This window comes from Leopardus geoffroyi, chromosome C1, assembly GCF_018350155.1.
Source record: "Leopardus geoffroyi isolate Oge1 chromosome C1, O.geoffroyi_Oge1_pat1.0, whole genome shotgun sequence".
NCBI lineage: Eukaryota > Metazoa > Chordata > Mammalia > Carnivora > Felidae > Leopardus > Leopardus geoffroyi.
Genome location: NC_059328.1, coordinates 150,844,777 through 150,871,831, shown reverse-complemented (window position 1 = coordinate 150,871,831; position 27,055 = coordinate 150,844,777). Strand labels below are relative to the sequence as shown.

The following is a 27,055-nucleotide window of genomic DNA, read 5'->3' as shown; positions in this document are numbered from 1 at the left end:
CACTTCCCAAAATGCATTTGGGGAGCTTCGGGTCTAGCAGGAGGGAACACGTGACGGGGGCAAGGGCCACTAATCATGCCTTGATTTATTATGAGTCCTTGGTTTACTTCGTTATTGATTTACACTTCCTGTCTGCTTGGAACACTGAGGAAGGCCTTCGTCGCCAAAGTGCGTCTTCATAGAATCCTACACCTCTCGCAGCTTTTCTGGGACATTAGAAAGTCCCTTCCTTCCTCTTCTTGCAAGAACCCACCAATCATGAGAAAAACGTTATGAGGCCCCTAAACACCCCTCTTCTCCACACGCTCCCCTCCCGCCTTGACATTTTTATCCATTTGCTTAAAAAACAGCAACAAAACAAAACAAAACAAAACAAGAACAAGAGGTAAACCCACCTCAAGCAGCAGAAGTGGAACACACCCATCCTGACGTAGTTCACCTAAGAGGAAAATAGATTGTTTTCCTTTTTTAGTCGCTAGCTTTATTAGATTTCTCACTCTCACAGATTATCCGAAGACTACCCATTGATTGATCGCCCGTAGAGCTGCATTTGGTGTAAAGAAAAAACTCACAGCTTTATTGGCTCCCAGGAGACAAAACAAACAGAACAAGATATTCATATTAATGCAAACAATGCAACAAATGAGGGGAAGAACCGCCCGGCTGGAGCGAGGCGCCCAGCGGCTCGGCCGGGCGGGGAAGGGCCTGGGCGCGTCCCGCCCCGGAGCCGGGCTCCCCGGCCGCCCCGACCCCGGGCCCGCAGCGGCCGGCCCCCCGCGCCGCTCCCCGGCCTCCCCGACCCCGGGCCCGAGGACGGGCCTCCAGGCCTCGCGGGCCCTCGCGGCTATGCAGGCCTCCAGTGCAGGCCTCGGGGAAGGGCCTGCCTAGGCCCTCCACCCTTCGCAGTGCTGGGCTGCAGGGATCGAAAAGCCCTCCTGGCTCTCTCCTTTCCCTTTCGGTCCGCTCCGACGAGGGCCCTGGCCCAGAGCTTCCGGCTCTGGGTCAGCGGCGAGAGTGGACCCCTCCACTGTGCCTCCGGACCCACCTGACCCACCTGGAGGGAGAGGCTAGAAAGGCGCCTGCGGCCTCTGGGAGGGAGGAAGCTACCTGACACGGATTCTCTCTCTTGGAGAAGCTCACAGGATCATGGGGGAGGCTGTATAAACACATTTAAACACGACACAAAACACTGTATAATCGAAAACGAGGGGAGAAGTATGTACAACAAATGCTGAGAGAGATTTAAGAGGCACTGAGATTTTCCTTGAGGAGTGAGAAAGGAAGACCATTCCAATTACAAAAAAGGGGCAATTGCCTCAAACCTAATCACCCACCTCCAAATCCGCAAAAAGCAAAAAAAAAAAAAAAAAAAAAAACACCAAACCAAACCAAACCAAAACAAACAAAAAAAAAAAACTAGAGGAAAATCTGTTAAGTAAGACCTGATTTCACATCTTTATATTCAATGAAATATTAAAAATAGGATTCCCAGATATTGCATAGGGCATACTTACAGTAAAAAATTATTTGTTGTTTATCTGAAATTTAATTGGGCATCCTGTATTTTTGTTTGCCAAGTCTGGCAATACTAACTGAACCCCCCCCCCTTTTTTTTTTGGAGGAAACCATACAAGAAGCAAGGCTCATTCTCTGATGTATATATTAATCAGAATATTCTGGACTTTTCAATAGGACTTTGCCTTTGAGAGGAAATGAGTTACTTTCACAGGATACTTTTCCAAGCACATTGTAGGGTGGAGGAAGAAGAAATGATGAAAACACTTGGAAATGTTCTCATATTTTAGAGGAAGCGGCAGTGTCATTGACTTGAACAGAAAATGGGCCAGGGTTCCTTCGTCGAGACTGGGTCCTTTCCAGGCCGGTACAGGGTAACCATAGCATGTCTGAAGGTAGAGTGTCAGTTACAGTGGTGTTCCCATGTCAGAATTACATACGTTTTCTAATCTCTTACTATAGAGCCACACTACTCGTTGGTATTTATTTTACTTTGAAAGAGACAAAGTTGGGACTTGAAAACGTTCAAGGTGGAAGGGAAGAGCAAAATCTGCTTTGAAATTTATCAAGTGGTCTAAACCAATAAAACAGATCTCATCCAGGCCATACAGATGCTGAAAGAAAAGACTTTCAGAATGCCAGTGGTAAAACCTCAGGAGAAACTAAACAGTGAGTCTTTGCATATTGGAGTGTGTGTGTGTGTGTGTGTGTGTGTGTGTGTGTGTGTGTGTGAGAGAGAGAGAGAGAGAGAGAGAGAGAGAGAGAAACCAAAAGCTGAACGGTAGAAGCCTGCTGCTTGAGTTTCTCCCTCAGTTCTGGTTAGTGAGAGCTTTTTCAAGGGAGCTTTATCACCCTCACTGATACTTTGGATTCCCAGGGAGCGTGCCTTCCTTTTAAGCCAATTGCTTGAAGTTGTCTGAATACACCCACACAGGATGCCCCTTTAACAACTGCGAAGGGAGAAACTATTTGTCTAATGAGAGCTGTTTTCAGAGCTGATTCACCAACATGTAAGGGAAGATAATATAATGCCAAGACCTCCTCACGAGCCTCAGGGCCATCTTGAGACAAGTGAAGGCAAACTCTTGAACCAATGGAACATTTGTTTGGTTTAGAGAATGTTTTAGTTCCAGTTTGATAGTTTTAGAAAATATATATGCTCACTTCCAGTTCATACTGGTTTACTTTTTTTTTTTTTTAAAGTTTATTTATTTTGAGGGAGAGAAAGAGAGAGAGAGAGAGAGCAGGCATGCAAGTCAGGGAGGGGCAGAGAGAGGGAGAGAGAGAGAATCTCAGACAGGCTCTGCACTGTCGGTGCAGAACCTGATGCAGGGCTTGAACCCATAAACCATAAGATCATGACCTGAGCCGAAGTCAGACACTTAACCCACTGAACTACCCAGGTGCCTCTGGTTCACTTTTTTCCCTTTACCATACAAACTATAGCCTTTGGTTTAGAATTTAGACGATTAAAGGTAGTGTAGTGGTGTGGGTGTTACAGTGAGGTTTAACTCCAAGCTTTAGAGGTACAAATCTTTTTAACCTTTTCTCCTACCTTAGTTTGTGTCTCAAGCTATAAAAATACATCCCAACACTTGCTGCCTGGAGCAAGGCAAGAGAAATTCTTGACACTCAGTGCACGAGGTGTTTCTTCCTCCCAGTAGAAATGTTCTGAGGCCTGTGTTAGGGGGGTGATTAATGGATAATCCCTAAATAATACATCCCACCCCTGGTCAGGTTAATGTCAGGCTCCCCACTGTCCCTGTGGTTTAATATAATGGTTAGTCTCTTTGTGTATAAAAGACTTTTGATAGAATGATTAAAGCTTTCTAATGAAGCCAAGTACAAAGCCAGTGAAAAAGTATACCTGTTTTGAGGTAAAGGATTATAATGGAAAAAATAGTGGATTGAAAGACAGGAGAGCTTGAGTTAGGTTCTAACTATTTGAGTGGATTTGAAGAACTCATTCATTCTCTCTAGCTGCATTTTTCTTTTTGGTTTGTTTTTTGTTTTTGTTTTTCATCCAAACAAAAAGAAAGTTGGATTAGGCAATCTTTAAGATTATGTTATTTCGAAAACAATTATTCCTTGAATTAATTAGTAAGTGGTAACTTATCTTTGGTACACTGCTTCCAAAAGATATAAGTAAGATATTTAAAGAATTATTCATGCTATAGCTCTAAACAACAAAGGAAGCATGGGCACACTTCAGGTTATCCAGGCATTCCAGATTCCCAGGGGATCTTCAAACAAGGGAGACCAGTTCAACATCAAGATATACCAGAAACAGGTGCAAAAAGTCTGGAGACGTGTGAGCCACTTAACCCTATATACCCAGGACAAGGGCATAACATGTTCTAGAACTTATGGTTGAGTCCTATTTGGGGATTGAGACCTCAAAAAGAAGACTGCAGTAAAGAGAAAGCTAAAATTATTTACTAAATACACATGGTATCACTATCGTGAATATTCTAGCATTTGCTGCATTTTAAGTATGAAGTGCTCTTCACCCATGAAGAGCTCTGAGGCTGGAGGAAGTTAGCAATCTAGTTGTAACTGATTCTTGAAAAGACCCAAGGAACTCACCTCTTTACATCGTATCAGGGTTATAAAGTGATAGGTCTTTTAATTTGAGGCCCTCCTGGTACCGTAAGCTCCAACACGCTTTCGCTAAACAGACTTCATTCACATTCTGAATCTGGTTTTTGTCTCACACATATTAAATTTTACAAAACAGAAAGAAACAATAGAGCTTATTAGGAAAAACTTGTTTTGAATAGTAAATTAAGCATAATGGAAATAGGCACATGTTTTAGCACGGTCCCCCCCACCCTTTTTTTTTTTTTTTTTTTTTTTTTTTTTTTTTTACCAATTGAACATTTACATCTTTTTCAAAGTGCTGTGATTTTCCCCTTAAGTCTTAAGCTGGCACCACACACTTTCAATAAATGAGACTTACATCACTTGTATCTACTGAGAGGAATCGTTGTGATACTGTAGATTCCAAATGCGCAGCCTCTGTAAAAAGGGTTTTAAGCAGTCTCCCCTAAACTGTATTAATCAAATCATTGTGGCATTCTAAGAATCCAAAGAACTACCTAATTTCAAAGACAGTGTGAATTAACTATCAGTTCTGACTGGTTTCAGATTGTACCCTGTTCTTGGACACTGGAAACCTGTACATTCAGAGGCCCACTTGACTAGATGGTTTGTTAAGGAGAGATATGCCCCAGGTGGAGGCATCTCTAAAGCCAATATATTTTCTTTATAACTGGTGTCAAATTGATGTATATATTAAAAAATCTTGGAAATGATCTCAAAAAGGAAGTAACAGCCCAATGAGCCATATGTTCAGGGAACCTAACAGGTTTCCGTTGGGACCAAATTTCACTTCACCTTTTTGTCCTTATGTGCAAATAAAAACTTATCTGTAAATACACCATTAGAACAACCATGCAAATTTGTGAAGTCTGTAGACTGAGAAGAAATTGCGTTAAAGTCATCCCAACCAAGATATTGGAAGGTAAAGAATTTGATTAGATATTAGATACTAGAAATAAATAATGCAACACGGAACTGAACTAAATGTATGTTTGAACTCTATTGGTTTACCACTTCAGGGAGAGAGGTTTTGGTTCTATAGAGTTGGTTAATGAAGAAAAGACTGATGAATAGGTAATGAATTGATTAATTTTGATGCTGATGAAGCGTCTGAACCTCCAAATTTACATTAATAAACGTAAGGTTAATTTTTTTTCTGTGAGATATTTAAATAGATTCAGATGCTAGGGAGTTTCCAAATACCAGATAGTACTTTAGCACTGAAAAGTCTGTGTTGCATTAAGTGCAGAGAGTGCTGCTTAGTGGTTTTCCAAGGAGTAGAAACCACACACACACACACACACACACACACACACACACACACACAAAACCAAACCAAAAAACAAAAAACCCCAAAACCCCAAAACCAAACAAAAAACAACAAAAAATGCCATTATTTATATACAAAATTATTGATGTAACGCCTTTAAAAAATTCTCAATTTTAAAACTTTTAAACATTCTCTATTATTTTAGTAGATCCCAACAATTTTGCACTCACCTATTGTATTGGTATGCCTGGGCATCTTCTAAAAGGAAAAATGATTCACTCTGTGTTTGTGTAGGTTTTCATATGACTAGATCAATGATGGTATAAAATCGCAAAATTTACTCGAGTCATTTTTATTTTATTTTTTCATATTGTACTTTTATTATGAAACATTACAAACAGATAAAGGTAGAGAGGTTAATATAAATGAAACTCTTATGTATAAATGACAGCTTTATCAAACCTTCACGTTTTAAATTGATCTTTTTTAAATGAACAGTTGTGTGTGTAAATTAATGCAATGGTAAAGGTCAGCAGAAAAAAAATTATAATGGCTGGATTATCTTTCAGGGGCTTTCCTTTTCCATCTATGTTTTGGGGGAAGGAAGTTTTATGATGTTAATTTAGACACCTGCTTAGCTAAATAGCACGGAACTCGTTGGAAGGAATTGCATTTTCATTCAGTCCAAATTCCTACCAGTTCTCTGAAGCTATGTTTCGGTTAACCCTCTCAAGGCACAAGTACGTCAGTCAGTGTTTCAATGTTTTAATACATATGCAAATATAAAAGTGTTGGGTATGGGTAAAAGTGTATTTTAAGCAAAAGCTTCAAGCTCAACAATCAGCTTTTAAACTCAAAAAGTAGGAGGAAATTGATGCAAAACCTCAGGTCCCAGGCCTGCCTGCCTCAACAGGTATAGACCTTTTCCAGCGGACTCTGGTTCTGGTGGATTCTCTGTCGAGAGACCAAATTCACTCAGGTCAGAGTACTGAGAGGAGCAACCAAGCAGAGACCTGTCCTTCCGGAAATGCCCGGCCCCCTCTTGCCTCCCAGGCTATGCGGCAAAGGGTGGGGTGGCCGTTTTTTTAATGGCTTTCTCTCACCAGCAACAGTGTAATGGTGTGTCTCTGGGGATCCGGTCTAGTCTTGGGGTCAGGAGGTCAGGCCTTGGAAACGCAACTAATGCCAAGGTCCTTTATTTGTCCTCCTCACTCTGATTATTAAGTCGTGAGCGCTGCTCTGGCTTGGTGGGGTGTGGGAGGTGCTGGGGCGGGGGGGGGGGCGGTCTGCGGGGCACAATGAGGGAGCCTTCGCTAGGGTGTGACCTCGCTCGCTGCGCGGCTGCCCGGGGCAGGCTGCGGGCCGCCGGAGGCCTTTGGGGGTGGCGGCTGCCCTAGGGCCGGTTATCAGATCTGCAGGTTGTCCCGGGGCCGTCTTTGCCTTTCTGATCTCAACTCTCTTCCCACTCCTGTCTGCCCCTCCTGGCCCTTGCCCTTCATGAATTCGCTTGGGTTCCCACTCGCTGCCCAACGCGTTCAGTCCACCAGCCGAAAGCAAGGCGGGCAGGAGAGTGCAGGCTCCTTGGCCTCTTCTCCAAGAGGTGGGTGCGAGAGCGCGGGCGCTTGCCCCACCCCAGGAGGCGCCCAGGGGTGGGCGCTGGGCGCGGGCCGGTCCTGGGCTCTCTGGCGCCGGGTGGCTCTGGCCCTCGGCGAGCCTGCGGCCGGGCCCAGCGGAGGATGCCCGCGGCGGGCTGCAAGGGGGCTCCCGGCCCGCGAGGGACGCGATAGCTGTGGCTGAGTTCCACTTGCCAGCGGCGGGAAGGACGCGCGGGAAAGCGAGGGAGCAGGAAGCGGGTGGCGGCGGCGGCGGCGGCGGGCCCGCTGGAAAGGAGGGAGCGCCGCAGGCGGGAGGAGGGAGCGCGGAGGAGGGAGGCTGGGAGGAAGGAGGGAGCGCGGCAGGCAGGCGGAGGGAGGGCTGATTAGCATGCAGCAGCGCTCGCGCGCCCGGCTCCATTGTTTTAACACCTCCCCTCTCCTCCGCGCCAATCTGTCACCGTTCAGCAGGCGAACGCTGCTGCCTCAAATGCTGCTCTTCTCAAATGAGACGGATAATTAGTTGCCCCGCACGAATGCCGCACTCTTCTCACCCCTGATTGCTATCACCTTCTTGCTCCTGGCAGTTTTGACACCTCGTAATCAGCCTGCTGCTTTTCTCTTTTCTTCCCGACTTCTGCTTCCCTCCCCACCCCCATTTATTTATTTATTTATTTATTTATTATTATTTTAAATGCAATCCTGGTTCCTATTTGGACCCGGCCCCCGTGGAGTTCACCTCACGCGTATACGTGTGCGCATATATGCGTATATGTAAAACAGGGTGTCTGTGCGAGTATCGCGGGCGGCCCTGCAGCTTTGCGGGAATCACTGCTTCCACGGGGAGAGAATTCTCTTCTCCTGAAGATATTTTGGGGAAGGGAGGAGTTGGGGAGAGGGACCGGAGGGGAGACTTGGGGAGACCTCAATTAATGCTTTAAAGATCTCTTAGAAATTAACAAACTGGGGAGTCTCGGAATCTGCTGTCAGAAGCGTGTTCTCCCCGCTCTCCTCTAACAAGCACTGACAGTCTAATTACTGTAGCTACAAGCAGCTGTCGAGGCAGCAGCCCGGGAGAGAAGGCGCCACAGGCGGAGCGCACCAGGCCGGCCCCTGCGCCCGGCCCAACCGCCCAAACCGGCCCTGCTCCGGGGAGGATGCAGGATGGAGAGGACAAGGCCCCGCACCCGAGAGCCCCGCGAGCAGAAGGCGGGCCTGGGAGCCAGCGGACGCGTTTATCCGTTTCATATTTATAAAGTCTTTACCTTGAAGGTTAAAAGATGTGAAAAAAAAGGAGGGGACGTGGGGGAGTGGGAAGAACATCTCCTGAGCTCCCATCCACCCCTTTTCTACCTCCTCGAGCTCTCCCTCCCTCCGTGTTGGTAAAATAACCACGCAACCCGGGCTGAGGGGGCGGGGTGAGCCAGGCTGGAGTGTAAGAAAGCAGATGTCCCCGCTGGCAGCAGCCTCAGCCTCCGGGGAAAGCTGCACCGGGGGGGGGGGGGGGGGCCCTCCCGAGGACATTCACCTCCCACTTCTCAGGCATCCCGCTCACAACTGCCTCGTCTCGGCGGGGGTGGTTTTTTCAGACTCAGCGTTTCGCGTGTGCAGCTTTTTTACCTGGGAGCTGTTCTTACCCGGCCACGCTTAGCAGATGCCAAGATGCGGCCCCTGCACGACTCCGTAATAAGAGAGAGAGGGAGAGACCTGGCGGGTGCCCATTCCACCTTGAAAGCTGCAGTCAGCGCCACCTCTGCGGCGCGGGGCTGGAGCTTGCTCCCCAGGCTGCATTTCCTGTGGCCCAAGAGGGCCTTTGTCCCTCGGAAGTTGGAGCCCTGGAACCCAAAAGCAGAGTTTCCCGCTCTTACTAACGGTGGTGGAGGTGGGAAAAGGGAGGACTGGGGAAGAGTCTGTGATAACACTTTAATTCGAGTCACTTTGTGGGCTATAATTTCCTTTGGCTGTCAGCAGGCTAGTAGATGTCAACTGTGTGAGAGGGGCTCTTTCTCTTCTAGAAAAGGAGAAGGAAAAAGAAACCCCGTTTACGAGATAGGTACAGTGGTATATTCTGGCTGGTACAGGCTGAGAAGTTTTTATTTTTAATTGTGTGTGTGCGTGTGTGTGAGAGAGAGAGAGGGAGAGAGAGAGAGAGAGAGAAGTGAGTGAGAGGGGAGGCTGGGTGGGTGGGAGGTAGGGAGGAGACATGGGTAATTGTCTAGGTATTTCCATTCAGCCCCAGTGGCAGTGGAGGAAAGATGTACACGTCTCAGAAACCTTCACAGTGAATACCTAATAATCGCTATGTCACCTTGGTGAGGAAGATGTCAACCTGACGTGCTTGGCACCCTGAGCAGTCGAGGCACCACTCTCATGCTTCCACCAGTTAAGGCTCCTCACTGCAGCACAGAGGCCTCTCAAATTCCCCCATCCTAAAACCTTCCAATTTTTAAAAACACTTCCTCCAAAGAAGGCTTAAATTTCTGTTTTGAGAGTTGCAAATCAGTGTTCACTTTATAAAACGGAAGCCATGCCTCATTTTAAAAATTGGAGGGCAAAGGGAAACCTAAAAAACAAGCAGCATAGGGAAGAAAAATGAAAGGGAAGTCTCATTTTAAACAAAATTTTGCAGCATTCTTATTTGGTAGCCTTTCTCGCAAATGTCTTCCACTGGCCATCAGTCAGGCTGCTGACAATGAATAACAAATTTCTCAACAACAATGTAAACATTTCTAATAGAAATCAATAAATGTGGATAGTTCCTACAGGGTTTTAGATTTGCTCCCAATAAATACAAATACATTTCTTTAGCAAGTTTACTTTGAAAATAATTTTTAAATTCAAAGTGATCGACTACTTGTAATTAAATGTCACCAGATCTGATATCACCCTTCTATCATTAGAAAACAGGAATGTTTTAAACTTCCCTCAAATGTGATTTATTCCTTTTTTTTTTAACTCAGGAACAGAGAACATATTTAATGATCATGACATAAGTAACTTTTTAAATATTTAACTCATTTCATCATGTAGCTATACACATAGTAAAATTTAAAACCATGTATATTATTAAAAGAAAAAACAATCTGAAGTGTTTGAATAATCCTACCAGTGATTTTATCACTGGGTAACAAATCTTAGGTTTTGGTATTTACTTAGACATTTATGTTGTCTGCTGTTCTGTATTACAGGTTTATTAAAAAAAAAATCACCGATAGCATAAATAATCTAGTTTTTAAGTGAAACACCCTATAAACATTTGACATCACCAAATTTAATAAATTTAACTAGAAATCCAAGCAATAAGCTTAGACATTTGAAACAAACATAAATTAAGGTAATAAACACTGTAAACATGAATGCAATGAATTACAGTTTTATACAGAATGATCCATAAAAGTTAATAAAAGAAAGTTACAATACAAGTTTAGGAAAAAATTCAAATAGCTGTGACATAGCTATTTTTCAATGAACGATCTTGAACTAAGTTTTCAATCAAGTATTTATAGTATTACAAACCCAAGATCATCACATAGAACCTGATGATCACATAGAATCATTACACGGAGCTGTTTTCAAATGCATCTTAAGTCTCCCCATTAAAGTGTGAATTAAGATGCCGGAGGAAATCCCCCCTGGATGTAATGGATGGTGGGAAAACTGCTTGACAGAATTCACATACTCGAGGTATATGCAGTTCTGAGCCTGTGCCACTTAGTACCGATGATACATCACTGTCTTGATTAGGAAAGGGCTTCCAAATGGGCTATGGGAAACAAACAAAAATATCTTCTGTTATTTGTAGGTAAAATCAACTTAGAATAAATTTCAAATTCAAATTTTTTGAGTGGGTTTTGTGCATAAGTACAAAATTCCTTTCTATGAAAGCAAATTACCTTTCTACAGAGTTAGCATGAAGACCTAACTCAATTTTCCTTTCATTAAGGGCCCAGCTAAACTTTGATTAAGTCACTTAAAATATATATGTGCACTTTATCTTCACATATTTAAATTTTTTCCAGTTTTACCACCGGCAAATTTTAATACTCGTTATCGTAACAGCAGTAGTTTTGGCACAACAGTCAATCATTAAGACTTTTTAAAAATTGAATTCTATCTTTTCTGTCTTACAACAGAAACCTTAAGTTATAGGGCTCTGATTAATACAAAGTGCACTAGACATGATGTGTGTACACATGCAGTTTGATCAAGAGCAATTTAAATTTCACTATTTATAAGGAAATATACAATGAATAAAACACATAGGAATAAGTTGTTTTGGTTTTCGAAACGAAATTTTTTAAGTACTAAACAAATTCCACTGATCAGTTGTTTCTTTGAAACCTCAAATATTTAATCATTCAACAAAATCTAACATGGGATGCATTCTTTTGGCTTATTTTGCTCCTGCTATATAGCACGTAGTTTTGCCTTCTTTCCCCTTTCTTGTGACTGAACAGTGTCAACAGTTGCCCAATTAAATAATTATGGCAAATCACAATTCAACAGAACTACCTCCATTATAAGCAGCACATAAATACGTGAAAATACTGCATTTATTCTTTCTAAAAAAAAATCTAACAGGGCAGAAAAAGCATTTAGTCCAATAGTAGGTGCTCAATAAATATTTTTTGATTGGAATATCTTATTTTCCTGAACTGCATACCAAATTATTTTTAAAATTTGCTTTCTGGTATACCTTGACATAGGTAAATTACCTTGACACAGTTAATTTCTGATACTTTGAGGAAAATCACTTAAAAAGTCAGTTTAAAGAGACCTTTTTGGGCTCTTATTACTAATATGTTTTTATTAGTCCAACACCTGATACAGTGTTAAGTTTTCATTCCCTTAACCAATCTCTTTCATTCTAGTTAACCAATCATTTACAATAAACAGTGTATTACTAATTGAAGCATTTAAGTTTCACGACATCACTGTCTTATAAACATTTTACTGGACAGCTGCGTACAGTTGGTGTAAATATACAAAGTCTGTCTAGACCGAGATACGTTCAAATATCAGAACAGAGGGTTTATGATAACATTGACTCAATTGCTTTTTAGAGAAGTGACAATTTTATCACAAAAAATAGTAATATTTAACATGTGTATTTTAAAATCTGGGGTAAGATAATTTTCTTCAGAAAAGGTATGATTAAAAAGCAGTGGTAATAAATGTGAGTATATAAGCCAAAATAAGTTAGAGTCAGCCAGATCTAAATTTTACTGTTTGCAGTTTAAACAAAAAGTACAAGTGATTAATATGCATCTCTTTAATGGGAAACTGATATGGATATAAATAAAAGATTATTTATAAATAAAGATGATTCTTATTAAGATCTATAAAACAGTAAGAAATAGATTTAGAAGCAATTTAGCTTCTAAATTTGGTGAGCCAATCTTCCACTGCCAGTTTATCTTCAAAGTCCATCCTTATCCTTCTCTATTAGGAGTTATTAGTTCAGATTGGATCTTTTCAGAGAATTCAGTTGGGACCCCACTCACTGACTCAGCAAAACTAGGAAGAAAATAAAATCACACAGAGCAAAAATAAGCAGATATATTTTAATTTTAGGCTTTGTTATGATAGCTGAATGTTTAAAAAGGTGTTAAGTAGTGGTAATCGATATAGCATAAAAATCGGAAACATGAAACCCCAAATTTTCACTTCTCTTTGTCATTACCAACAATTCAAGAATTTTATATTTATCATACTAGCTTTATTAATACAAATCAAACAACAAAATGTTTTTAAAAATTAAGAAATATTCTTTCAATCCTAAACTGCAACATGGCCTTCAAACAAACTAATTTCTTTGCCTTTTCTGCCAAAATATCAATTATCTAACCTTATGCCCCATGTCTTGTGACAGCTCAACACCAATTCTCCTGCATTTTTTAAGCTGAATACTTTTCCATCAAGTTGTAATCACATACCAGCTGTTTCCCTTGCTGTAGCATAGAAAGCAAATGCACAATGCAGGGTGCCATCTACTGAAACATGAATGCACACAGACTAACTAGTAAAAGAACAAGCAGGAGATATAATGGAGAAAAAAGTAACAAGCATTAGAACTGATGCACTTCACAGCTCCACAGGAATTCTACTTGTAATAAATGAAATTGTTTAATTTGTTTCATTTAGTAGTAACTATAACTGAGACTATGATGTGAAATAAGGCACAATGTAGAACATAAGTGAGTTTATAATTAAAGCTGGTTGTCAGAGATGCCTAGTTTTTCCCCACTAGTTAAATATGCCACAGCTTGACTACTGCCTCCTTTGTATGCTGATGTAAGTCTGTAACGTATACAGCACTTATAAAGCCAAAAGGTATCCATCAAGGTGTTGGATTTTTTTAAAATAAGTATCTCAAGGCAAAAAGAAATAAAACAAATGTTTGCAAATTATATAGATATTTACACCAGTCAGTATTTTCACAGGCTTTTGCTTATTGTAACAATGATATATTTTTCATTTGCCTTCAGGCATTAATTTTTTTTTTTTTTTTTTTTTTAAATAAGAGCACCATTCTCTGATAGAACCTGAATAAATGGGAGGGTAGTAGTGGACTGGGGGGCTGCAAGCTTTAAAAACATCGAAGTGTTTGATTAAAATCATACATATGCAGAGGCCATTTAAAAAATGTATTAGGCTGCATATTCATTGCCAGATTAGAAACCAAACCCTACAGATCTGCATACTGTATAACTGAGAATGTAACAGAGTATTAGACGAAAGACAGTTCACTTATTTTCATATATAAAAATATGCAATGCAATTATTTACTTATGAAAAGCATTCTTTTAAAGATGAGTATGATATACACAAACTTTTTAATTTAAAAAATGCCATTTGTCTCCCACTATGAAATTTAACAAAGAATCCTATTGTAACACTGATGCTGAGTAAAAAGCTTTGAATAAGGGACTAAGAAAGTGACACATACTAGCTATGGATTAGGCTGACATGTATTTTTTAAAAATGTTCCTTAAATTTTAAGGTACTTTATAATAGAGCTGTACTATAGAAGACGAGTATCTTCTATAATTTCATGTCATTTATTATAGGACTTGGATTTTTTTTTTTTTTAAGTCTTAACTTTAACCAGTCATTAGTTTAAAAGGAATATCTGATAACCTAAAAAAGATGCATATCTGTGCATGTATGGTAAAATATGTGTTCATGCATAATATATTTTTTAATGCAAAACAGTTACCTGCTGTGGTCCTCGGATAGCTTTTCCCGGGGAATCAAGTGAAGGAAAAGGTGCATCGGATGGGTCCTGAAGTGGTAATGTATTTACATATAATGCGTTATGGTTTCCAGGTGGCAAACACGTAGCTCTATCCAGAGTTGTTCTGATACAAGTGTTTACAAGATTGGAGGGTTTTGTTTTGTCAGTTGTTTTAAGGTTTTGTATAGCTGATGCTATGGGGTCAATTCCCTGAATTTCAAATAAAGTTTCTTCTGTTTTAACAAAGTTTCCCGGGTTGTCTCTGAACTCCATATTAAATTTATCCTGGCACACTGCCTCAGATGTGGCAGGACCAAGGATGTTGGGTCTTTCTGGAGTGCTATGTAAGAAAGTAGAGTCATTGTCCATAGGTGGAAACTTGACATTGAATTTAGAAAGTGATTCGAAAGAGGTATCTTCCTCATCTCGGGCCAGTCCTCTCGGCGTGACAGATGTGATGCATGGTGCACCTCTATTTATATCATCTTTAGCCTGAGGCTTAAACAGCTCTTCTTGTTTATCTGTTGTATCCGTACACTGTACAGGAAGAGAGCACTGTGTTTCTGCAGGGAAAAGAACACAAAAGGAAAATGGTTGCATTCCAATCATTCTTAAAAATGATGACTATTATTTTTACAATTCCTTTTTATAGCAACTGAAGACAACTGGTACTTTTTACCTTTGCTACCACCTTCCACGGAATATTAGCAGTCTCCAGTGGGTGAACTGGAACGTAGCTTATTAGTTGCAGTGAAACTACTTTGTCTTTTCCTAGGTCTTTTGCTGTAAGCTTTGCATCTTGTTCACAGTTATACTGCTCTATGCTTAAAAAACATTTGCTTGTAGTGTATACATTTAAACATTTTGTCAGTAATGGAAGCTACAACTGTGAGCTTGCTTAGACAAATAAGTTGTTAAAAAGAAAATTCCTTACTAGGCATATATAACACTATACAGGTTAAGAATCTACATGAATTCGGCCATTTATTAGCCCTAATATCACTGTGTCACAAAATATATCAGCAATCAGTCTAGCCCTTGGGTATTCTCAATAATTCATGTGAGGGAGTGGTAGTGGTGGGGGTTGGAGAGAAAGAAGACAGTAAAGGCAAAAGAAGGATGAAATTTTGGGATGCATGTTCAGAAAACTGTATATGAATATATAATTCTCCCATTATACACACACACACACACACACACACACACACACACACACACACATATATAAAAGGCCTATGAAGATAGCAGGTGGATATCAGGTAGATACCATGGCCCCTGCAGCTCATTTATCTGGAAGCTGCTCATCCAACAAATTCAGCTCCAGAACAAATTCAGCTCTCTAGGACACAGGCAAAAGCTAGAAAGTAAGTAAACAGAGCTTCTGAGGAGTCAGAATTAGAGCCAAAAGGCCCACAGATATATGTATTTTGCTCTTACTCTCATTTTAGATTTATTCTAACAAGCTTGATGATATTTCCCTTAGCTCAGAGCTGGTTAGAAGCAGCAAATTAAAAGGTAGGGATAGGAGTTGCTGAAGACAGATATAGATATCAACAAGAGCTGAAAGCATGAGAGGAGACGAGAAAAACAAAATAGCAGATATAAGAACTCACAAAACACTACAGTCTGGTGTAGGGCCAATAAGGGCTACATTTCTCAATGCAAAAACACAATGATCAAAGCATTCTCTATGCTGATAATCCTGAGACATTAGAAAACACTAAATTATGCTCCACAATCTTACCTAAGAAGACAGTAGGTTGGAGATTGGTAATGTGTGATTTTCATTAAGCGGACAGAAGGTAGAGATTAAAAAAGAAATCAGCACTTTAAAAAGGTAGTCATCAGAGAAGTTTTATCTTCACAAAAGGAGACTTGCCCAAGGATGCCGATTTAAGCAGACGGGGTACACAGAACACCTTGTGTAGTGTCTGTCAAAGTTAGTAGGCACTTAACAAATGTCAGTTCCTTTCCTTCTGGTCCTTGCAGTCTCATGACACCTTCCTATCTTTTGCCACAGCACATTCCAACACAAGGTATTTTCTGTTTGGACACAACTGCAGTATATTGCAACCAAATCCTCAAGTTTACCTTCTTACATATCTACTGCCTCTCTTTAGTACACACCACCTTATCTTGTTGGATTATTACAATAGCCTTTGAACTGCTTCTCTGCCCTTTAAACTTAGCTCATAGCCAATCCATTCTCTACATTGCTCCCTATTTCTTTTCTAAAGCACAAATCTGATCATGTTACCTTCCTCATAGAACCTTTTCATGGCTCTCCAAAGCCTCATCCCTCAGAAAAGTCATATAAAACTCTTCATGACTGGTCCCTGGTCACCTGTCCATACTCTCATCTTTCCCAACTGTTGCACTTTTTACTCCAGCTATAATGGACTTTGCACAGTTCTCCAAAACAGCCAGGCTCTCCTGTCTTTGGGCCTTTGCACAAGCTATGCAGGCTGCCTGAAATATCCTCTCCAAGTACTCTTTACCAAAGTCTTACTTGTCCTTCATTCCTTAATGTAGGCTTAATTTCTCTGGATAGTTCTCTCTAGCTCCCCAAGACCAGGTTAGGCATGACTCACAGGTGTCCCGAGGCTTACACATGTTGCACTGTATTTGTTCTTTCTCCCACTGAAGTACATTTTTTAAGGTCTTAAACCATGCTTTGTTTCCCACTTAACCCCAGTACCCTGCCCAGTGCCTGACACATAGTATGCCCTCAATAAATGTATTCTGAATGCATTTGTATTCTGTTCCCAAGACAGCCCAGTGTAATAATCCACATTCACTAGATAATCTGTCTGTGACTAGAAGTAGAACAGTAACAAAGACCGAGCTCAATTGTCTGGTAGGATTTCTTTGTCCTTGCAGGTTTCTCAAAGTCCATTAACTCTCAAGTAGTCGTTTTTCCTGATAGTAGACTTAACAGTAGCAGGAATTCTAGGCAATGGTACTTTCTTTGCAGATTACATATGCTAACTGCAGGTAACAAATCAGGAAAATCAACTGCTGAGGTAACTACATTTTATAACACCTGAGGAAGAAATGCTTATCAAAATGATCTTCACAAGGAGAACAGGGAGAATGATGAAGAATCTGCTGCTGCTGCTGCTGCTAATGACAACTATTAACATCAATAGCACTTCTATGTGTCATGCACTACTATAATCATTTTATGTGTCTTAATTCATTTCATACTCAAAATAATCATGTGGTAGGCATTAGATTATCCCCACTTTACATGCGAAGAAACTGAGACATGGAGCAGTTACTTCCAAGGCTACACAGCTAATGAACGAGTGGTACATCTGGCATTGGAACCCAGGCAACCTAATCTAGATCCTGTGCTCTGAACCATTATGTTAAATCAAACATACTGTATGCTGTACATATACACACATACACGTAGAAGACACAGAAGACAAACATACTGTGTGTGTATATGTATGTACACACATGTACACACACACACACACACAAAGAGTCCCCGAAATGATTTTCTTTTCCAATAGACGACCTATCTCCCTTGTGAACAAAACCTGGGAAACTCAAAACACCTATAATAAAGCAGATTTTTTCTTTTTTATAGCTAGCAGGCATACCTCAGCCACATTAAAATAATTTTTGGAATTAATCTGTTCAAGCGATGAGTTACTATAAAAAAAAAAAGATTTGGGGTGCCTGGGTGACTCAATCAATTGAGCGTCCAACTTCAGCCCAGGTCATGATCCTGTGCTTCGTGGGTTTGAGCCCTGCATCAGGCTCTGTGCGGATAGCTCAGAGCCTGGAGCCTGCTTCAGATTCTGGGTCTCCCTGTCTCTCTGCCCCTCCCCCAACCCTGTCTGTCTCCCAAAAATAAATAAACATTAAAAAAAAAAAAAAAAAAGATTTAAATGAGGTGCATAAAAGCACTTGTGATCCTGACACTATACTGAGAAACATGATCAGGTGGAGCAAATTGCCTTTCTATTTTGTTTATTTTCAGAACACTTCTTTTCGCAAGGACACAAAAAAACACAATGAGAAACATTTTTAGGTTTCTAAATTTTAAGTACAGGCTGTCCATTTAGATTACTTCTTAGTCTAATTACCTCGTATATTGACAAAAGAAAAAGATCTGATGGTTGTTTGTAAGTTGCGATCCTATATTCTACTCTCTTCATCTTCCCTGAAATAGGACTCTCCTTTATGGACCAAATAGCACTTTTTATGAAGCCACATTTGCTTAAACATACATTTTATCTTTATCCCTTCTCAAGGCTACTGTCATAAGTGGATGAGAAGAAAAAAGAAAAAGGAAATGTACAATTCTACTAACTCAGCAATTTTTCATGAATTATATGTTTATCTAAAGGTAAAAGTCAAATTTTAACAAAAAAAATAACATGGGGACAATACTGCTAATACGCTCTTTCCAGATGTATTATGCAAACCACATTTAAAATATTTTCCTTATATTTTTATTCAATGTAATGTTCATCCTTAAAAGGCATCTTTTCCCAAAACATTTTTCTTTCTTTCCCTTTTTGATCTACTACTACCAGAATAATATTTAATATTTTGAGTTTTGTCTAGACCCAGCAAAACTTCACTGCAGTCTATGGCACAACAGATCTAAAGCATTTCAAGAATATGCTGTACTTATTATTTGTGACACATTTACTATAAAACATAAGAATAACATTAGGAAGCGGTTTTAGTGGGGAAGAAAATGAAGCTAAACACTCAGTGTCCTAGTTGACAGATATATACTCAGATTTAGACCTGCACAATTTAAAAATGGTCAAAGTATTAAGCCACTGATAATGGGGTAGGTTCTCTGTATAACGATGAATATATCACCATTACAATGTTTTGATAAGATGCTGATGTTAAAAAAAATCATGTTTATGAGTTCTACGTACTACATCTCTTTAGCTAGTAGATTTTAAATAAAAATAATTCTTTTACTTCAGAGGTACTTAGTGTCTTTAGCCTACACAAAAGATCAATTTCTCATGAAAATGACAAAAATTCAGGTGAAAGAATTAGCATTCTTTCTGGGTAGCTGGAGGGGGAAAAGGGGAAGAAATAAATTATGTCTGTCTACAAAGACTGTTTTGTTTCCCCACCATATTGTGTACCTTTTCTGAATATAAAACAGGAGTAGTATGCAAAAAGTGAATTTACACTATAATATGATTTTTAAATAGTCTAGATATAAGAGATGGAAGAGATGGAAAGTGATCTTTAATTAAAGGGGCATTAGCACTGCTGCAACATCTTTCAGAGTGAAAACTGTAAATCACATCTCTAGGGAACCATATGCAGAATATCTCAAATCACAAGGGTAAAGGAGAATTTATCATTTTAAATGATCAGTTTACCTTCCTTTTGTTATGGAAGTGCTTGGTAGCCAGATTCAATCTCTGGTGTTTTGCTATTCATATGGAATGGCTGAACCAAACCCTGGTCTGGGGTTTTAGGAAAGGGTACAGGCTTTAAAAAACACACGGCAACACATGTGTAAAAACAGATGTTCCTTTTAAGTTATATTTTATACTAAATTTGTACTTTGTATCTCCAACAGGCTAGCCTCACGAAATGTGAAATGTTTATTTCTTGAACCAAATTATAAAAATCCATAGTGTCCAACGAACTTTCAAGCAGAAGTTAAAAACAAACCTGATGTTCTAATTTTACTTAGCTTATATATGGTAGTGCAGCTTCAAGGCTGCTTACTAATACATGAGTTAATGTTTAATTAACCCCCCCAAATAGCAACTGAAAACTTTGAGACATATTTCCTATATTTATTTTGTACCCTTTGCAAGGTGGGACTTCTCATTAAGATGATTAGTAATTACATCACTCAAGTCACTCTACATAGCCCCACACACAATAAAGAGAGAAAAAAGCCAATCATTAGATAATGTAATACAGTACAGAACTTTAACAGCACTTACCCATTATGAGTGGTAGGAGGCGCAAATTGCAGATCCTTAGCACTTAACAAGCATTTAGAAATATTTTTACGATCAAAAAGAAATACATTTAAATCAATCAAGTTAATAGTACTGTGTGTTAAATCAAACCTTACCAGTTGCAGTGGCTGGTACATTAAGTTTGCTTAAGTGGTCTTTTTGTGCTTTTGCTAGCATGCATATTCTGTGAAATTCTTCTTTTAGATCCTGGAAAGTCTTCTCTATATAAGCCCTAGAAATTAATATTTTAAAATATGAAGCTTTATCTTTAAATATTTTCTATTGTCATTAAATTTACATAGCACCATTTTATGTACCACAAAATAATTACTGAAAGGTTAAAGTTAAAAAATTATTTTAAAATCCTAGAAAATGTCCCAGAGAACTACTCTAATGTTTGGAGAGCCAGGCACAAAGGCACAAAGTAAGCAGTAAGTTAAAAGTTCTAATACATAGATGTAGCACAGACTAGCATATCTACTTATTTATAAATCACACTTTTGCTGGCTGTCTCATTCTCACATTAGAAATTTCAATACATGGATTTTTGTTCTCAGTAAACATCTTAAATAGAAGAAAATGAAATGTTCCTCATTTCGATAATGTTTACGTTAAGATCTGTCCATATAACATAATATGGCCATAATACTTGGTCTATTGAAATATTAATACCTTTCATGGAATAAAGGAATGCCAAGACTCCTTGGTGAAGTTTCTTTTCTAGGAGAAGAAACCTCTTGTCTTCTTACCTTAAAGATACAAAATAATCACCAATTTAAATTGCTTCTAAACTCAAATGAGAATAGGTTAACAGAAAATACAATGGAAAATTCACCTCCGTCATTGAAACATATATGTAGGTAGCTTACAGACACATATCTTTCTTTTCTCTAAATAAGAATCATCAGGGAAAAAGGAAAACTGAGGCAGAAAAATAGGATGGAGACAAGAAGTATTTCAGGCAACTTCTGTAATTACTATTTCCAGTACTGACAATTTAAGAAGCACCTGATATGACCAGAAACCAGGAAAAAAAAAATCTGTGTATGTGTGTGTATTTACTTCTTTTCCATTATTGGTCTATAGGTTTAAATTAATGTCTTTGTGTTTTGTTATAGATTCTTTGCTGAGGAATGCAGCTATGTAGAGAGGAAGAAAGAAAACCAGGCTACAGCACCTTAGCATTTAACAAGCATTTTACAGATAGTGCAATGATGTATTTAAGCTACTTTCTGAAGCTAAGTTCTTGCCTTTCACTCCCACCCTGTGGCTTATTCTGGTATTACATTCATTGACATTTAAAAGTCAACATTAAAAAACATGTAATACATCCACTGTATGGTTTAGATTTTTAAAAAATCTTTAATCATACCTAGAAAACTCTGTGTATGTTCGAAAGTCACAAATTGACAAAGATTTGAAGAAGTCTTAATATTATACAATCATAAATTATAATTCTACCAAACCTGCATAGGTCTTGTTTAAGTTCAAATGAAACCAGTGGTCATTTATATTTAGTGACTTTTTAAGATTTAAGGTCATTGTAGCCATTATTAAAGTGGATGATTTTACTTCATTGTTTCTTTTCATCTGAGTATAACTCTTTTAATCTTGCTTTTCGAAAAGTTCCTTCAGTTTCTTAGGAGTCTCATTTGTTCTTTAAGAAAAAGACTTGATTCCAGTTTGTTTTTTTAAATTAGTATCTTCTCCAATTTATTTCAGTTTATTGCTCTACTTCTCCAGCTTTTTCTAAATACCAGTGTTGGCTTAACATTTCTAAAATAGAGTATTCCTTTAATTAGTAAAATGAAATCTCAGCAACCCAAACAATTTGTGATTTTATATATTATGTTGTCAGACTGAGGTAACAAAAAGATCATTTGCTGCTGCATACTTTTTGTCTGGCAAACACTTAGGCCAGGTCTTCTGGATGAAAAGTGTTTTACTGAGCTTACAAAGCAGTCACATCAGAAGACATTTTCACATTCACAGTTTGTTTTTAAAAGCAGTAGACAAGGTTTTTCTTTAGTGTTATGTGCAATTAAAAAACACTCAGTGGATTTTAGTGTGTACTAGGAAGAGAGGCGACATTTTAAAGATAGCCAATCATTCAGGATGCTATAAGCAGGAAAGCAAACTTTTAAAAGATACTATATTAAGGGGTGCCTGGCTGGCTCAGTCAGTAGAGCATGTAGACTCTTGATCGTGGGGATCATGAGTTCAAGCCCCATGTTGGGTGTAGAGTTTACTTAAAAAAATAAAATAAAATAAAGATATTATATTAAATCTGTATCAACAAAATCAGAGAAGAGGTAATATTAAGGGAATAGAAACACTTGGCAATTTAATGTTAAACAAATAATATGTGATTAAATAAAATGACTAATCTTCTTTTAAAATTTACTACTAGAAATCCTGAATATGAAACAAAATTATTTTATCACAAGCCAGAAAGAACCAAAAAGAAGCACAGTTGACCCTTGAACTATGGGGTTAGAAGTGCCAACCCCCATGTATAAAACCCATGTATAACTTCTGACTCCCCCAAAACTTAACTACTAATAGCCTACTATTGACCAGAAGCCTTACAAAAACGTAAATAGTTAACACATATTTTGTATGTTATATATATTACATACTGTATTCTTACAATAAAGTTAGCTAGAGAAAAGAAAATGTTATTACAAGAATCACGAAGAAGAGAAAATTACATTTACAGTAGTGTACTGTGTTTATGGGGAAAAATCCACATATAAGTGGACCCAATCAGTTCAAACTTGTGTTGTTCAAGGATTAACTGTACTCTAATTTTAAACCTAAAAATGAAGATATTTACATAAAGTAGTGAAGACTATTCCAGTTCCAAAGTACTGATTTTGGAATCAGTACTTGGAATGACTGCTTCTTATGTTAAAAAGAAACCTTAAAAATTGAGGGGGTGGGGGTGGAGATGAGAAGAAGGTGAAGGAAAAGACAGGAAAAGAATGATAAACTTGTGTATGGTTTGGTAAATAACCTGTGACAACCTACTTGTTTGTCGTTTAGATTTGATAACTGGTGTGGGTGAATTAATTTATCCAGAAAAGACTCCTCAGGTGTATTGGTAGGGGGTAAAGGGAGGACTCTCTTATTAAGAAATTTCCACAAAGTATGCAAACTTAAGGTCTTCAGCTTCTTTGGGATTAGGAATACAGCCCTGCTTACTGTTATCTTTGTTACTATTATTGAAGAAAAATACTACGATTGTACTACGCGATACACTGCATCTTCTATCATTCACACCAAATAAATCTCTTGATATAGTTCAAATGAAAATTTTAGGTTTCCAGCATCCTAAGAAAAAATTTTAAAAGGGGCCTTTTAACATGTTAGCTCTGCAAACAAACAACAAAATTGGCAAACAGTTCTCCGACACTGTGAAGCAGGGTTTTATCTAGAATGGGTGTAGCATGTCAATGCTATTTTCCATTGTAGCTATCTGACACAACTTTCTGAAAACAATCATTTATACCTCAAAGGATGTAGAATTAGTGTAGTCAATGGCAGCTCCAACATTTCTCCCAGAAACTCAAGACTTGCTTTTCAATGCCAAGTTAATTTACTTAATAAAGACTATGCAGTTTGTTGAACATCCCAGAGAGTAAATAAACATTAAAGGAGGTAACTTGTAGTTTTCTTTCTATTCTCAAATATTATCCAGGCGGACCCTGCACTGCAGGAAGCTGAAGTTACTGCGACTTCAAATAAGAAAGCAAGGGAACTTTGAACATTATATTTTAGGAGATTTTAAACGTTAAATCATTCAACAAATGAGTTTATTTTGAGGTACTAAAACTTAAAATACTTAACATTATAAACTGTTCCAAGTACTAGTTTGGAAATGCCGAAGTTGTGGAATGAATACTGAAATAAGAGCTTTACACGTCGTACTTTTCATTTACACTTCCACTATGGCGCTGGAGAAGTCATTCAACTAAATCATTACGATAAACCCATTTGAAACAGTTGAAAGATGTTGTGAAATGATTCCTTAAATTGCCTCGTATGTGAATTGGGAGAATTTTGTTTTAGTGTAAATCAATTTAAGTTTCTCATAGATGGGTATCATATTAAAAATATATGCTCCAGGGCCAGCTGAATATGCAATGATACTTAAGAAGGAAAAATAAAAAGTGGCTAATATTTTTGTTAGTCGAAAACCAGGTTTATTCTTAATGCACAGATAATGGAAAACATTTTTGTGTTGGTCTGGGATCTGGCAGATATCAGCATCTTAAAGAAAGAAATGTACGCTTTCCCTAATTCTTGCCTTTATAAAATATTTAGCACAAAAGTGAAAGTATTTTATTCCTTTTATAAACTGATTTGAAAAATAAATGACTCACAATAACCAAAATATGGATTTAACCTAAGTGTCTGTAAATGGATGAATGCTAAAGAAAATGTAGTGTGTGTGTGTGTGTGTGTGTGTGTATACATACATATATATATAGTACAGTTGAGTCTTGAACCATATCAGTTTGAACTGTGCAGGCCCACTTCTATGCAGATTTTTTCAACAAATACAGGGCAGTACTGTAAATGTATTTTCCTTACTATTTTCTTAATATTTTCTTTTGTCTAGCTTATTTTATTATAAGAATACAATATATAATACATATGCAAAATATGTGTTAGTCAACTGATAACAGTAAGGCTTCTGGTCAATAGTAGGCTATTAGTAGCTATGATTTGGGGAAGCCAAAAGTTAGATGTGGATTTTCAACTATGTGGGGAGCCAGTGTCCCTAACTATATATCTATATCTGTATCTGTATCTGTATCTGTATCTGTATCTGTATCTATATCTATATCTATATCTATATCTATATCTATGTCTATATCCACACACATACATAATGAATAGATCAACCTTAAAAAAGGAAGGAAATCAGGTCATTTGAGAAAACATGGATGAATCTGGAGGACATCACGCTGCATGACATAGGCAGGCACAGAAAGACAAATTTGCACGATCTCACTTATATATGGAATCTAAAGAAGCCAAAATCATTGAAGTGGGGAGTAGAATGGTGGTTGCCAGGGTTTCGGGGTGGGGGAAATGGGGGGGATGTTGGTCAAAGAGTAGAAAGTTTCAGTTATGCAGGATAAGTTCTGAAGATCTAATATATAGCGTGATGATTATAGTTAATACTATTACATTGTACACTTGAAACTTGCTAATAAAATAAATCTTATATGTATTCATCACAATGGAAAAGAAGATAACCATGTAAAATGATGGATATGTTGGCTTGACTATGGTAATCATTTCATAATGTATATATGTATCAAAGCACCATATATACTAAAAACATATACAATGAAAATTTTTTAAATGTTTACTTATTTTTGAGAGAGAGAGAGACAGAGAGAGAGATAGAGTGTGAGCGAGGGAGGGGCAGAGAGAGAGGTAGACACAGAATCTGAACCAGGCTCTAGGCTCCAAGCTGTCAGCACAGAGTCCGATGTGGGCTCGGACCCATGAACCGTGAGATCATGACCTGAACTGAAATTGCATGCTTAACTGACTGAGCCACCCAGGCGCCCCTATGCAATTTTTATTTGTCAATTATACCTCTATAAAGCTGGGGGGAAAATGCAATAAAATTTAGACTCAAAATCATTTTTTTTTTCTTAAAAATTTTAAGCAACTGAAGTCAGCAGAATTAAATTGTTATGAAACTTTTAAAGATAATACTAAATTCACTAATACAATGTATACTTTCTCATATGGAATTTAAACTTTAAAAGACTAATATTGAATAAAGGTGGTAAGTTTGCAATAATACATATTTGAACTACAGCAATGACTATCATTCTATTCCAGTGTTCCTATCAAAGATGTCCTCTAAAATTTAGTTAAGATGCAGAAGGAATATTTATTTTTAGGTGGCTCAAGCAACTGTATGTAGCCACTATTGGATTTTGTTTCTGGATGAGGCTTAATAGAATTATTCTTTTATTTTACTTTATTTTTTTAACTTAAAAATGTTATATATATATATATATATATACATACACACATACACACACACACGCACTTTTTTTTTTTTTGAGAGGGAGAGACAGAGTGTGAGCAGGGGGGTGGCAAAGAGAGGGAGACACAAAATTTAAAGCAGGCTCCAAGCTCTCAGCACAGAGCCCCACGCCAGGCTCGAAATCACGAACTGTGAGATCATGACCTGAGCCGAAGTCGGATGCTTAACCTACTGAGCCATCCAGGTGCCCCAACAGAATTATGCTTTTAAAACAGAAAAGAGAACTACGCTCTTACTTGGAACAATATAATTCAAGAAATGAGCCAAGGTGAGATAGGATGGATTAGTAAAGGAAATATAAACTGTGGAATAGTTATAAATACTAGCTTGATAAAGTTTTCTACAGAAAAAGGAGAAATAAATGAGCAGTGTAAAAAGAAACTGAAAATAATTTACTTTTCACTTAGGTTACTGAAAGTAAGAATGAAATGAAAGGAGAAACTAAGGTTGAGTATTTTCTTACCAGTTTTAGATATATTTAGACAAAGATATTATGGTAAAGTCAAGCACTGAATACGGTCTAAATAGGGAGAAAGTGAGAATAGGGCTAAGACAAAAGAGATTAAGGTGGAAACGCGAACAAAAAATTACAAAAAAAGAGATCTGATGAGAGTACAAAAGCATAGTAAAAGGTAAACAAAAAATACAAGAAAATTGTACTTATGAGTATTTGCGGCCGTGTGAAATCTATGGTTCTCTCACCCTCATTAATATTATTGAAAATCTAGCAAAGCAAGAGGAACACAAATCCTATGAGTCTCATCTGCTTGGCATGGCAGAGTATGCCAG

The 27,055-nt window shown here is 38.4% G+C and overlaps 1 protein-coding gene across 3 annotated transcripts in view; it reads right to left on the bottom strand.

Moving 5' to 3' along the window:
- Positions 1 to 10,459: 10,459 nt before the first annotated feature.
- Positions 10,460 to 27,055, bottom strand: part of TANK (TRAF family member associated NFKB activator) — a 94,342-nt gene continuing 77,746 nt past the window's right edge. For all 3 annotated transcript variants that reach the window (XM_045479995.1, XM_045479994.1, XM_045479993.1), the window contains exons 5-8: positions 20,860 to 20,936; positions 20,304 to 20,419; positions 14,198 to 14,778; positions 10,460 to 10,741 (exon numbers count right to left, since the gene is read on the bottom strand). In XM_045479995.1, coding sequence (XP_045335951.1) covers positions 10,562 to 10,741; positions 14,198 to 14,778; positions 20,304 to 20,419; positions 20,860 to 20,936 — 954 coding nt within the window. In that variant the 3' untranslated portion in view covers positions 10,460 to 10,561. The remainder of the gene's footprint in view (positions 10,742 to 14,197; positions 14,779 to 20,303; positions 20,420 to 20,859; positions 20,937 to 27,055) is intronic.